The sequence below is a fragment of the Rhea pennata genome, chromosome 2, assembly GCF_028389875.1.
Source record: "Rhea pennata isolate bPtePen1 chromosome 2, bPtePen1.pri, whole genome shotgun sequence".
Lineage (NCBI taxonomy): Eukaryota > Metazoa > Chordata > Aves > Rheiformes > Rheidae > Rhea > Rhea pennata.
Window position 1 is genome coordinate 21,424,411 of NC_084664.1, and position 15,309 is coordinate 21,439,719.

At 36.8% G+C, this 15,309-nt stretch overlaps 1 protein-coding gene across 1 annotated transcript in view; it reads right to left on the bottom strand.

The window, feature by feature from the left end:
• The window catches only part of PLXDC2 (plexin domain containing 2), a 268,814-nt gene that overhangs the window by 39,518 nt on the left and 213,987 nt on the right, over window positions 1-15,309 (bottom strand). Inside the window, exons 8-9 of the mRNA XM_062569044.1 lie at window positions 11,668-11,763; window positions 10,676-10,757 (exon numbers count right to left, since the gene is read on the bottom strand). Coding sequence (XP_062425028.1) covers window positions 10,676-10,757; window positions 11,668-11,763 — 178 coding nt within the window. The remainder of the gene's footprint in view (window positions 1-10,675; window positions 10,758-11,667; window positions 11,764-15,309) is intronic.

Sequence of the window (15,309 nt, forward strand, 5' to 3'; positions counted from 1 at the left end):
TGTCAAAAAAAAAAGAGTACAGGGAGATGCAGTAACTACAGTTGTGCAGGTGATTGTGTTTGACTGCTGAAGTGACCACTAAAGAAATCTGACTCAGACTGTCACTCTACATTATATTTGCAGTGAAACAAACAAAAAATTTGATGGTGTGCAAAAAAAAAACTTTTCTAGTAAACAAGAATTGCTTTATTTAAATCTAAAGCACTTGCAATGACAGCAAAGGAAATGAAGAGTGTGATAAAACTGGTGGAAGGCAGGCATTCAACTACTACATAGTAATAGACTACTCTAAATAATTATTTTCATTAGAAGTACCTTCTTTACATATTTGGTCCATAAACCAGGAGAAATGTTGTTATAGAGCCTGACTGTTTTCTTAAGAAACTAAGCATCTACTTGCATTTTTCTCTTAGCTTCCAAGGTTTTTACTCTCCAAAGTTGAAACTCTGCAAACCCTGCCACGCCTTTGTTTCAGGAGAAGCAGGCATGCATAATTTTAAAATGCCATTAGGGGAATAGACCAATCAACTTCTAACTTGTTTAGTAATCCAGGAATAGTACTTAGGATGAAATAAGAAATGGTATACGATTATTAACAGAGAGCAAGATGAATAAAAATCTGAATAGCAGTTTGGAAAATGAAGGTAACTTTTCCAGACAATCTCAGACAAATTAATGTCAGATAGGCTAAGGAAAAATTAACAAATTTCAGAGATGTGAAACAAAGGTGAGTTGGGAGTTTCCACAGACAAAAGTCGAAAGAACAGCCTGAGTGCCAAGAAGCCAGTAACCTAAATAAACATTATGTTACAGATGCATACAGTATGTTCACATCTGATTATTTTAGGCTAAGGTATTTTACAATAACACTACAAAAGAAAGTTTTGGGACCCTGATTGCATTCCTCTGTCTGTGAATATGTGCTGATACGGAGGAGATCCCCATCTGCAGATACTCAAACATTGAAACTGTCTCTAAATTTAGGTAAGCAAGAAAAAATTCTTTCTTAATCGGTAGCTTTCCTCTCAGTTTCTTTGAAGCAATCTTTACTGTTGAGTTTAAGTAACTATCTATCTTCTTTTCATATTGGTTCTCATTTCCATTCTGTATTCACCTAATCATCAGCAGCATACATTTCACATTACTGTGGAGTAATGTATAGTGTCACCTTTCATCAGCTAAGCAGGAATATACTTGAATCCACCCTTGCTTGTAGTATAAGCTATCAATGTAAGAAACAAACAGATAAAAATGAAGCCAAGCAGAAACAAATCGGAGGCTGCCGAAAACAGTGCAGCTCTACCAGCAACTGACCACTTAATCACAGAGCAAACGCAGGTTTAACGGAGAAGGACAACGCTCACTGTTGTGACTTTAACATTCCCCAGGAAGCACAAACAGTGCAGAACAGAGTCCGAACTCTGCTCTACCAAGGTTTCAGGGATTCGTGGCTGGCATGGAAGTTACAGTTCGAGGTACAAGTGGCTCATCAAAGACTGAGTGGAGATATGTCTTATTGTTCTAATACAATAAATGAACAATACTAATATGGAAAAGAACCATGAAAGAAGCTTATATAGAAAAGAGCTGTGCTAAGTACCTTTTTAACCTAGTGTTTTGCTAGTGTGGTACCTTGGCTATGCCTATGAAATTAAACATGGAAATTAACATAGTATTTGTGATCTTCCTTCCAAAATGAATCCAGAAACATAAATACTTTAAAACATATGTATAACAGATGGATATCTGCTTTTCTTCCTCTCAGTGGGATTTAAGTATTTAACTGTCCTCTGTTTTTTTGATAACTACTTTCTACATTTGTAACAAAATACTTTAGGAATGTGATGTATTTAACACATCTACATAAGACATATTTTACTTTAAGTCTTAGAGAAGCCCAGGCAGCAGCTCTTCTGCATTGACTGCAGCCAAACTGTGTTGCAAAACTATGTAACCTAGAAATGTGCGCAGTGGATAATAAAGGGATTTTCTAAGTTCCAGAAGACAAAGCAACATCTCTGGCAATGTAAGTAGCAGCTAGTGAAAACATTCACAGATTTCAAAAGACAAATTATATAGTTAGAAAAAAATATAGTATAAGTCAGTGATGTGGCTTAAATGGGTCACTGTGTTTATATCTAGATTAAGGAACTTGAAAATGCATCCCAGGTCCAGAATTTCACAGAAAAAATCATCTCAGTGAGAAGGATTACAATTTCAGAGTGAAACTGCATGTTAATGTATATGTTAAGCAATTTGTGTCCATTTTCTAGAAGTAAATTATAGCTTTGTAACTCAGCCTTGCATTTGTCAGAAATCTGCGTCAACAAGGTGCAGGCTTGTCCTCATGTTATTCTGAGTTATTCAGGAGAACAAAGCAAAATAATAACTTATGTAAAGGTCTGTAACAAATGCTACAGCTGTAACAAAACTGGCTAGTTTCTGTATGAAAACAGGATTTAAATTCAATAGTGTAGGTATCAAACCTATGAATAGTAGGACACAGGTTTAGCTCAGTTGGTTAGAGCATGGTGCTGCTGATGCCAAGGTTGTGGGTTCAGTCCCCATATGGGCTGCACTGAGGGTTGGACTAGATGACCTCCAGAGGTCCCTTCCACCCTTATGATTCTATGATACTGATAGTTTTGTTCTCTAGCTTGAGGCTACTGATCAGTGAGAAGAAAGGAAGGCAAAGGAATGAAGGCCATAAGAGTAAAAAATGCTAATACTATATGAAAAAACTCAGATTTTTAGACTTTACAACAAAAAAGGATTCTATATAGCTCTCATGAGGCATCAGCTTTGAATCAGGCAAGAGGATGAATCTACTCTAGTGGATCCCACGCCACGTTTAATCAATTGGCTGGTCTTGCTCTGATGTGTTCTAGGCCTCTGAGAACTACTGTATCTTCACTGCAATTCCGTGTCTCAGGATTATTTTTTTTGGTCTATTTGTATTAAACAAAGCGACTGTATTGACAAGCTGTGCTCTAGGGCATTTAGAGAAATTCCACAGTAATTTCATGGAGTCCAGCTACTGATAAGTTGTACAAAATCATCCAAGTAGTAAAAAAGCTATTTATCTGCTATTTATCTATAGAAAGATTTCAATCATATCTATAGATAGATCGTCAATCTCAATGAAAAACAAACTTACCTGGCGGGAGGCAAACTTTAAGCAAAACCATGCCAAGAACTCATGGTCCTGTATGTTCCATAATCATATTTTTAAATTAAACACTTCAGTCTCACTCAAGCTTACACTGTCTTCAAAACAGAGCTGCCATCCTACTTGAGAAGATCTATCTCTACAATCTTATAAAGTTTCTTTCATCATATCTCAGCAATGTATCACTGGACTCGCTCTGTTTTGAGAAAACGCTTTTTTCACTAAGCACTTCTGTGCCACTTTCTTTTCTTCTTTACTCTCATCAGGTTTGCCCGGCATACGAAATTCTCAATTATTGAATGCTATTTTCCTAACAGTTTCTTGCAGTTCATGCATTCAAATTAGCTTGTCAAATTATGAGAAAGCAGTTTGGAAAGGATTTGAAGAAGTTGGGTGTGGAACAATTTTCTGCTCAATAAAGTATAGATCTAGTTATCCTATCATTCTTATCAGTAAGGTATTGAGGCCGAAAAATTTACAGATTTATTCTTGATATATTTGTTGCACTTGATTAAAAAGACCTATTTCTGTCTCAACACACTTTTAAAATAGAAGAAATATATGATGCGTCTTACGCAGAGCAGAATCTGACAAAGGGCCAAATTTCTGCTCTCAGGCTCCTCATAATTTCAATGTGAATTGCTTCATAATTGGGGAATAAACAGTAAACTAGTTAGAAAAACAATATTGACATCACTCTTCACTTATCACAGAGCAGATTTATCTAATTCAATAAATTGCTTGTTAAGACCCAGGTGTTAGGACTCTGTCATGTTTTCGTATAAAAACTCCAACATTGAAGTACTGCTGTTAGTGGAATACAAATTCTACAGACAGGCTGAATCTGGGCACATTTCTTTCACTTTGCCTGAAGCAGCAGTAGGATGACCAAATTCATGAAGTTTACACATTCATAGAACTGAACACATTCTGCACAATGTTTTAAATTGCTAGTCCTTCTAAAACATTTAAAATGAGATTTTCCTTGTCATTTATATATGAATCTATTACACAGATTGGATTATATATACTCCCTCTGGTGGTTTACTTAATCTATGCAAATGTCTCTGTGTGTGTGTGTGCGTTTTATTTATATGTGTGTAATTCAAAGACTAAGATACTGTGGCTGACTTTATAATAACAGTATGCTACTATCAGTTAAATGATGCGTATAAATTAGTAAGTCTTCTTTCCATCTTTTAATTAGGAGATGAAATATGCAATACTCCTAAAGCAAACAAGTAAAATTAAAACCTCAAATAGTTAAAAAGAGTTTGTAAAAGTGAGCATTTTAATAAAATTTTGTCTCTACGATCAACTGCTTATGATTGTGGAGACAGAAAAGTCTCCAGATCTTCTGGTTACCCCTCCTCTACATTATACTAAGATATATATATATGTATATATATATGTTATATATATATATATATGTTATATATATGTATACCCATTATACAAATAAGGTATTTGCCACCTTGTACTGCAGCACCCAGACTTGTCAGATCACCCATCAAACCAACCAGAACTCACGCTTTATGCTTCCTGTGAAATTTTGTTACCTAAGAAGATCTTCCAGAACTTCTGAAGAGTGTATATTTGTAACATATGAGCTTAAAACATATAGATTTCAAAAAAAAAAATTTTTTTTGAAGAACTTGATCATTTTGGTAAGATAACCAGAAGGGCTTAGACCAAAGCATGTCATACTACATGTTCAGTGTGCAATTAAGCTACTGTATCTGTACTGTCAGCTGGTGAAGATTTTGAGTCCTGATCTCTTCCATTGCTTTTCCTTGTTAGCTGTTGGAATCTATGGCCTTGATTATGGCCACAGCTATCATACAAAAGTGAGGAAGAATTAGCTAAAAGTAAGCTGTGTGCTGAGAAACATCCTGTGCTTCTTATTGCTATTTAATTTGTTTTTTCTAAATCAGGGTTTTTTATGCAGACAGACTGTATCATACTTATTTTTGTGGATAAAAGCACGAATAATAGGCACACATAATTCTACAAGGGATGCTTAGTACATCTTATAAATATTTTTGATCATATGAGATTATTTATGATACTTGATCCAATGCAGTTTATATGAAAATAGGTCTGTTCAGAAGGGATATACAGAACAACAAACAAAAACCCAACCCTTTTCCTGATATTAAAGTTGTCCAGATATAAACTCAGATTTAAAAGTTAAGTAAATATATTTCCAATTTCTATCTAAAAGAAGAATAAACAAACAAGACATTTCAAGCTTGCCCAAAGGTTCAGAAGACAAGTAATAGGCAACAATTTTTGCCTCTCAATTACCATAAGGGTACCATGGACAAATGTCATTTCATATTTCAGTTCTATTTTTTTTTAAAAGAATTATGCATGTCTAAAGCTTTTCCCTTTACCCCTTTCCAGGTAATCAGGAGGGAATGCAAAATAACTTGTTTCCTTATTACCTGTTCAGATGAGAGTAGTGATTATAATAATAATAAATTAGAGATATAAAGACTTAAATTACATTATTGCTGCCCTTCCCAGACACACTTCTGATTTTTTGCTTTGCTCAGAACCCAGTTGATAAAAACAACAGTTGCTTTACGGTTTACACAACTGCTACCGCTAACTGGTCTTCATGATTAATCATTGAAAGGAAATCTATCAAAAATGGGATTCTTTCATCATTTAACTCAGCGTTGTCCTAAGGGTACAAGAGGCTTTGGGGGTGGTACATCCACCCACAGAGTCAGAGTAACTCTGCATAGTGTGCACAAAAAGCCCTGTCTCACCGATACACAGAAAATTCAGCGCAGGAACTTGTTTGTGGGAGCTGAGACCTGGAGTCAGTGCCACGCTCTGCAGGAAACCGCTGCCAGGCTGCAGAGGAGCTGCTCAGGGCTGGATTCCTGAAAAGGGCACACGCTTCGAGGCTTGCGTTAAGCACCTCGCCACCCCACGGACACCCACTCAGGGGATGACGTGCCTTCAGGGACCTCGGTTCAGTTACCACCTCTGCCTCCACGAATCTCTAACCAGTGGGGCATCCCTGTTATAGAAAGGGTGTAGTAATGCCTAAACACTGAAACTTCACGGGGCTCAGGTACTGCACATTCAGGCACCTGCAGGCATTCCTTCAGACAAACAGATTTGACCCCTAGATACCTTTTTGGTCTGAGATTCTTATATCCCAATTTCTGTGAAAAGGTACTTTTACTACTGCACTCTTCTTCAGCATAACTTCCTTTGAAAGCTGAAGTAAGTCAATCGGGTAAATACTCTTGTGAATCTACCCGATAGGCTTTCAGGTGCCACTGGCATGAGGCAGCTAGGTCTGAAGATTTAAAATTTGAATATAGGTACCAAGAGTGACAGATGAATATTGTCTAAACTGTTCATGGCTCTTGTCCTTAGTCCTTTAGTGCTTCAGTTCCCTAGCTCCAATATCAGGATGCTAGTACCACACTGAACCAGAAGGACATTTTAAGGACTGAGAGACACTTTTATTCTGTAGTAATGAAGTGAAGAGTGAAAGATATAAAAACAGAGTCTCCAGCCTGCACAAAATGCAGGACTGTGCCCTTTATGTGCGTGTTTATTTCTGAACTCACTGAAACACCACTGCCAAAATCTGAGACCTTCCTTAAGTTCATCAAAACAAAAATCAGTATCAACAGAATACAAACATAAATCTTTTCGAAGCTTTGTATGGAGGTAGCTTTTAAAAAATTCCTTGATCTGTTAGTCATCGTATTTCCACAGTAATTTAGTGCCAGTTCTTCTTTAACAAAAACTATTTATTTCTTGACCAATGAACTTCAAATATTTCCAAAGAAACTCATTATTTCACTAGTGTGAGCAAACTGTACAAATTGAACCTTTAATGTAGTGGCAAAGTTACCTGTTAAAGCTTAAAAAAATTTCCTTAAACATTACCTCTCCAACATGCATGCTATATCAAGTCTCCAGGGTATATAAACATTTTCAGAAGCAAAAAAAGGTTATATAAATGGATCTAACCACACTGAATTCTCTCAGTTTCTACATGCTGGGAAGTTAGAGATAATGTAGAGAAAATAATCCAAGTTTCAGCCACAGATGACTACTATTTAACAGATGCTAAGTGTTTCTGGTGTTTTATAGACACATATCCTTGTCTAAGAGAAAGCTATGATACTGTCTTAGCTTATATATTTATGTATACTTAGTCTCTTTATCTTGTAGAATGGTTCTCCCTCATATATGGTTTAGTTATTTTTTTTTGTTTTTTTTTTTTTTTTTTTTTTTTAAATCCTTGGGGATCCTCCATCTGCTGCAGAACTTAAACAAAGGTGATGTGCCTTTGCTTCAGTCATGGTGCAACTGCATGACATATGTGATTCTGGATTTCATAGTTAATAGTCTGACAATCCCTTATGAAAGCAAAACTGTGATTTAAGCTTGTTAACAGTAGCAGGAAAAGAGCATTTTGCTTTGAATCACCTACAGGAAGAACCCACCTCTCTCTACAGACTGTAGAGTGGGCACACTAGCTGGGCTGAAGTTATGCATAGTAAAAAACCTGGAACAAAGCTATTTTCTTTCCAACACAGAATGCCCACATGGGGGAGTACAATTATTCTGCAGTGGTTCTGCTGGTCAATTTTCCTTGTGCAGTTAAGAATTTTAGATAAACTTTCTGTATTTCTAACAACTGTATTTTGTTGTGTGAATGATTCAATAAATAGTTTAAATTTAATGCAAGAGAAAAATAAAGGATGCTGTTCTTGCTAAAAATATAGCTCTGGATATACGACATCGTCATTTGTTGAGGAAAACAATGTTGAACAATGTTGTAGAAATGAGAGAGTTATTTCCTGCTTGCTTGTTGTCAAGGGGGTTGTTGTCTCATCTGCTCTGGGAGATCTCACTTTAGTGATCTCCAGAGTGGTACTGCGGTTCTGCAGAAGGAACATCACTGTATGTGGGCCACGTCTCTGACTTTCATTGCTCCGTAACAGCCTCCTCTCTGCCAAAAAGACACTCTGCAGAGTTCAGAGGGAAAGATCAGTCAGTTGAGCATTGCTACATTCCTTCCAGCAACCTTCCAGCACCAGGTTCAATGCTTTCTCCAGGCTTCTGCACCAAATGCTAATTACTTTCCAGCTCCGGGCTTTGCCTACAGGCATGGGATGCAATCTTGTGTGTGTCACTTCCTGGACCAGACTGACCAGTTTGCCACACCATTTTCCACTTTATAACTCAGAAGACTACTCATGCGTTCCTCCTAAGCATCCATTTCAGCTTGTTTCAAAACCTCCTCTGAGCATTCATTGTAAAGTGAAGTGTAAATATTAATATTCTTTATATACAAAGCACTTCAGAAATGTCTAAGTTAACACTTCATGTAATGCTTTGCCCTTGTTTTTCCAAGAAATTTTATTCTGCTGCAGCAGAATAATGTTTATCACAACAGGAGATAAAAGTCTAGGGTGATTGTTTTACAAAGCTGGTGACCGAAGAGCAGTGACACACAGAAAAAGCTGGAGAACTGTGATGAAGGAATTATGGTTTTCTGCCCTTCAGGATTTTTAAACAGAACAGTCAGGTAGTCTTCCTGAGCAAGTGCTTCTTTACCATATGCAAAAAGAGCACTCTACCATAGCTAATTTATTCCTGGGGGGAGTAAAAACTTAAAGCAGCACTGAAGTAAATGATTCTGAGTACACTGTTGCAGTCCAGACACACAGAATGAGTAAGAAGAAAATGCTTTTTTGTATGTCTCCCAAAAGTAAATTAACATCCTGAGGAACAGAAAAGTAAAAGAAGAGAGCCGCTGGTCTAGAACGTGGACTAAAGTATGCAGAAGTGGTAGGAGGCAGCAGAAAATATTTCCAAGGCTAAGAGAGTAATGAGCCTGCAGCACAATGATCCTGTACTGTAATATACCCTAATTACCATGATGCTCAATCTTCACATTTTGGAAAGCAAGTTGACTCTTTTCACAAAATTTGCATTCACTTACTACTTTTGATCTATTTGTTGAAATAAGGTGCTAGTTTCAAAAGGTGGAGGAAAGAGGATCAAAGTTGGCAATGGAGCCTGCAAGAGACATATAGCCTTGTTTCTGGAAGAAATAAGGATTTAAAAGATCAAGTATAAAATCAGGCATAAATCAAGAACAATCCCGGCAGTTCTAGAATCCAGGAAGCTCTTTTCAGAAATTACAGAACAAAACAAAGAGTTTCTAGGTTCTCCTGTTCTTTACAAGAGGTCTAAATCTTACCATCTCTTCAAATCTTACCAGCTGTAATTGAGTTTATCCAAAAAGAAGGGAGAACACTGGCTACCACGTAACAGACTTTGCTCATAGTAAAGCCAACAGATACTCACTACTGCAACACTTACTAATGGAAGGAAGATTGAATAATGCCCAAACACAAGAAGCTAGCTAAAGCGCACAAGATCCATTCATGCTTACTTGGAAGAGTTTGCTACAGGTATGCTTATCCTTGAAGACAGCTGCCGTATTTTATGTGAAATGATTTAATTTAGCTTTAATTCCACTCAAAAGGAGCTTTTTGTAAGACAAACTGAGAACAGGAAACATCTCTACTGACTTATTACCAGAGTAGAAGCTCAAGAAAAAGTAATGACATTGATAGAAAATTTCTAATTCTATGCCAGTTTCATCAACTATTTGACAGTTCTTCCACATTCATTGCACAATTTTAGAATGCTAATAGCCTTTTCTTCTTTTGTTATGCATCCACTTTATACATAACATTTCTGAACCTAATCACTAGGGTTGAAAAACATAAACATAATACATATCCATTATGATACTGCACTTTTCATCAGAGAACCAGTTTAAACTAATTCACGTTACCAAGGTCACTGACTGAAGAACTTTTCGGAAAAACTATGACCGTGGAGTTCCTATCTTGCTACTGGCCCTCCAGCTGCTCCCTGGATTCTACATGGTTCCAGCTATTGACTTGACTGCCATTGTGAAGGTGGTGGTGATAGGCTGAGGATACCCAATGTGCTCACTAAGCATGATAAAAGAAGTAAAAAAGAAAAGATTGAGTCTTTGCATGTGTTGTTTTCCCTACTGTTAAGAGAATAAGTAGCTCTTTATAGTTACATTGCCACCTGGCTTCTGTATGCGGTTAAACAATTTTTGACAAACAGGAACATAGGGAGAAAATGTGAAATTTAATTATGATTTGTATTTCCTTCTTTCCTTCAAAAGGCTTTTAAAGCAGAGTTAAAAAACAGACATAAGAGATTAACTCCTAAAACAACTGTCTTTTCTTGCCTAATTTCTTTGCCAAAGTGAAATGGGACAACGATGTGTTCCTAGTGATAGGGACTGAGGTATGTGCTCATGTGAAAGTACGTATATAAACTTTATATATAACTCTTCTCTCTTATGAATCACCTATAGGCAAACTTTTGGGGTATCCTTTGAGCACAGCTGTACATCTAAGTAAAAAAACAAATAAACAAACAAACAAAAAAACCCAGCTTTATTTTTACCTCTGGAGTTTACTGCACCAACTGCAGTTGAAGCCAATCTGAGCAGTGACACAGGGACCACAGCTGTTAAACTGGAGACAAGCTGGGAAGTACATAAACAAACAAATTATTACATTAGTCACAGAAACAATTCCTACAACAAATGCAAAAGAAGGATATATCTTCTGAAAATATATATTTAGGGAATCAACAGATTCACAGACATCCAAAATAACACAGCAAAACCAGTCTGTTACCATGTAGTGCACAACCATGTGCACAGAGGTACATTTTATCTGCAGGATTTCATTTGTATTCCATTTATAATAAATGTAATCCCATTTCCACAACTGGCCGGTCAGCTTCATAGCTAAACTTTTATCTTTCTGCTTAGTATTAAGCATTTTTTTAAACCTCTTCCTTCCCTGGCACCAGTGTTCCTGAGTGTAGCTATCATTCTGACATACGCAGATAATAAGACTGGCAGGAAAGTGTGCAAGAACTGTAATTAGATTAGAAAAAAAGGGAAGTAGTGGTTTCCAGTTTTTCACAGTAGAACAGCTAGCAGTTTAAACCTAGAGATTTCTAAACAATGTAGTTTTACCTTGGACAAAAGAAGCAAATGAACTGCAAAATGTGCTTGGGATGTTCCTTTGAAAAGGGATGCACTGTACACAGAAGTGTTTGTGTTTGCCTTGCAAGCATGAAAATTGTTCCTTTTCTTGAAGAAATAAATTTACAGGTGATATAAGCAATCTTCTGAAAAATGATTTGGCACAGATTCCATTTATAACATAGTTGGAACTATATACCTATAAACTAACTCGAGATAGAAGAGGATGCTTTGGATAATGCATCATCCAGCTGGGAATAAGTTTGAGAAAGGATAAATGAAACTATACACGATTCTAAATCCATGGGTAAAATAAAATATTTTAAATTTTGTTTGTGTGTGTGGTGGGGGGGGAGAGTATTCTCCCCAAATTTGGCTCCAGCCTGTGTTTTTTACTTACTGGGTAGAGGTATCATTTCAACAGCGGACAGATTGGTAATCTTTGACATCTGTAGCTCCACCCTGTGGTACTCATAAATTGTTCTTCTACGGACATCTACCAGGAAAGAAAAATAAAAATAGTTTCATAGTTTATTTTCTACTGTCTGTACCTTGTGAAAAACAGGGTATGTAATGATTGCTTACTGTACCTGATGTGCACATGGTACCAATTTTCCTCAAGGACACATTTTTAACTTTAGATGTCTTAAAGGAAAACGTTAAAAGATCCAGATGATAGGGAGTTTTTCACTTGAGGAACCATCAGAGCTGACAGACTAGGTACCCATCCCAACTAAAGGATTATGAAAATGCTGAGTGAGCTCTCAAGCATCTTATTCATTCATTTAGGCAGAAATTCTAGAGGGTATATTGCCAGACAATTTAAGGTATATGTCAGATACTTGCTTTCCTAAGATATTTCTCTCGAGAGAAATGCTTTATATGCTCAGTTTGTCACTTGTTGTCAAGATGTGCAAACGAAAGTGATTTCATTGCTTAATCAAATTTGTTAGCTACAAGCTAGTTCACATCCAAATGCACTAGCACAATTTTTTATATAACAAAAATATATTAAAGGACGCAAGTCAAGTCTTCCTAAACAGGCAATGGAATGTATAATCTTTACACAAGTTGATTGCACCTAAGTTTCTCAAAGCAAAAATTCATTACAGTCAATAAACTGTTCTTACGGGCTTTGAACACATAGATCACTGTATCCAAGCACAAGATATAATGATGATTTTTTTGGTGTTCTAGATTCAAAATTACGTCCCTTTTGAAACTAAGGGCCTGCTAAACTTCATTTGAAATCAATGCTAAATACAATCAGAGATTTTCTGTGGAATCACTCCACAGGAATAAATAGCCCACACATTGACCAGAATAACCTGCCAATCCTTTTATGTGGGTGAGTCTAAGTGCAATGGAAGAAAAGGAATTATAAACAGCCACAAACTTAACCATAGTGTATGACTAGGACACATGTTGCTTATTGGCATCAAGGCTGTGTTTCTGCAGCCTGAAGTGAGCGCACTTGAGCTTCCCAGCTGTTAGACAATCACATAGCATCAGAACAGAAGTATATTTCACAATATCCTGGTAGACATTTTTCAGATAAAAAATTGAAACCTCAACTAAAATAAAGCAAGTAATAAATAATAATCCCTAAGAGGCAAAAAAAGTACGCTACAGGCAAAAGAAAAGGTTTACTAGCAAAAGAGGGACAGCAAACCTGTAAAAGAATAAGTCTGAATATCCCATCATCAACACATACAAAATAATCATCTAGCTACAGGTAGTGGTTGGAATAAACTGGGGAACCTCTAAGAAGGGAGGAGGAAGGCAGGCTCTGCAGGAATGTGCCAATTCTCTCCTGCCTTGGCAAGAGTTGTGTTGGAGGAAGCAGCTTCCTTGTTCTGTCTCACTGCAAAAGCTTTTAGGTGCAGGTAAGCAGGATAAAGCTTTCAGACAATATTTCTACCTAGCTCCAAAACAGCTCCATTGCCAAGCAAGTTCCTCTTGTCATTTATTTGAGGCTCACTTTGTTATGACTTAACCCCTCCTCGATACTTGATTTCTGTCTTTGTCTTAAATGCAGATATTAATTGAGCCAGTTTGCACATTTTACCTGCAGAGTTATTTTGACTGGATAAAGGAAAGATATTGGAACATGTGAAACATTTACCCTAGAAAATGCTAAGGCATTTTCTTATCCATGGACATCCATAGGACTTATCCATGTCCTATAAACCCACTGGGCAGAAAAGGCTTTGAAGATGAAGCTAATCTTGTGCTGGGGTGAAGAAAAATGCTTGCCAGTGGTGGAAGACTTAGGCTCCCAGGATAGCCAGTCCTATAAAAGCACCTGCCAAATCAGAATGATTAAGAAATGTGTTTGAAATGAACTTCTGCCAGTGCTGAGGGCCTTAATTTGTTTCCACAGAAATCATGATCTCTCTGTCCAAAAAAATAAGTAAATGAATACCTAAATTAAAACAGTAAGTGTCTGCACTTTAACTGAACTCCACTGCATCTCATCAGTAGCAGTACAGCCTGGTATGCTATAATCATCTTTTCTCTGAATTTTCCCTAACAGATTCCTATCAGGGCTTGCAAGAAATAAGGAGTTTCTGGCTTCCCCAAAACTCAGTGAGAATCAGTGTGACTCAGGTCACAGGCATTTTTATCTCATCCAAGGCATGAAACTGCTAATAAACACCGATGTGAAGACAACTGTTTGATATCCAAAAAATCATTTCTAATCATGTATGACTGCTGATCCCATTAAATCACAGTTCCTAGTGGAGCTAAGTTTGATCTTCAGGAAGAAAACTGTGCCTACGACAGGCTGTGAGTTTGCAGATGAGGGATCTACCTACCCTAAGAAACCTGAGCATTGAGAGCTACATGCATAATGATGACCCAATTGCTTCATATATACTTGCAGGCAGGTGGCTGGTTACACAAGCCTTCAGGTTTCTGTGCATGGCTAAGCTCTAAAAAAGCAGGTGCACATTCTTTTGAAAGTCTGATTTTAAGCACACTGTGCATAGCTCCTCAAAATGCACTTATTCCTCACTATTTAGAATTCTGAGGCCACATCCCCCTAGCAAGCAAGAAAAGATAAACCCAACAAGACAAAGGAAAAAAATGAATACTCTCCTCCCTGCCCCTCAAATCTGCCCCTGTCCAGCCCAAGACACAGGCTACCTTTTATTCAAGTGGAGGTTGTTCTTTTTTTTCATGCTATCCGTTTAGCTATTTTACAAAACAAAAAAAGTATAAATGCAAAATGACAAAGAGGTTATTGTCCCAAGTACTTCAGTATGTCTTGTAACTCAAGAAATACTAGTGAATCATTTAGCTTACTAACAGAAAAAAATTAAGCTTCATGTGTGTGTTCCTGAAAAGAGACATTATAATGTCAGGTCTAAGAGGGAAAGGAAGAAAGGAAAAGCACTTTTTGCATATATGCATATTTTTAAGCTACAATTCCTGGTTCAGGAAAGTTTCAGAAAATCGGTATATATTCCCCTATTTATGAAAATATTTTAATATTCTGTAGGCCATTCTGAGATTCTTAAACATCTTTTTTAATTGAATGATTAAGAATATCTTATAATTTTTCAACAATATAGTCTATTTTATACATTTGATTTCATTAACAGCATGGTCCAAATTGTTTTTTGGTTTCTTTCCACAGCATATACACATGCTGTCTTTGAATATGGAGCCATATATTCCCAGCAGAAATTAGTTGAAGAAAAAGAAATAGCAGCTTGAGGTAAGTGCATTCCTCCATGCCCTAGAGAAATAACATGTGGGGTCAGAAGGCCAATTGAGAGAATTCTTTCAAGGACTTAAGCAACGGACAGGCAAATTATAGATGTGCAAGATTTGGATCTGACAAAACATTTCTGCATGGTTTTATTACAGTGGTTTTAAATTAAATAATGACAAAAATACTCTATGACAAAGAATTTCCAGAGTTAACTAAACTTCCTAAACAGACAGTGCGCTCTGGAGATGGAGCAGTACCAGAAAAGCAGCAATGACTTAGTAACATACCTGAAGGGTCAATAGCTAGTAATAAACTATTCTA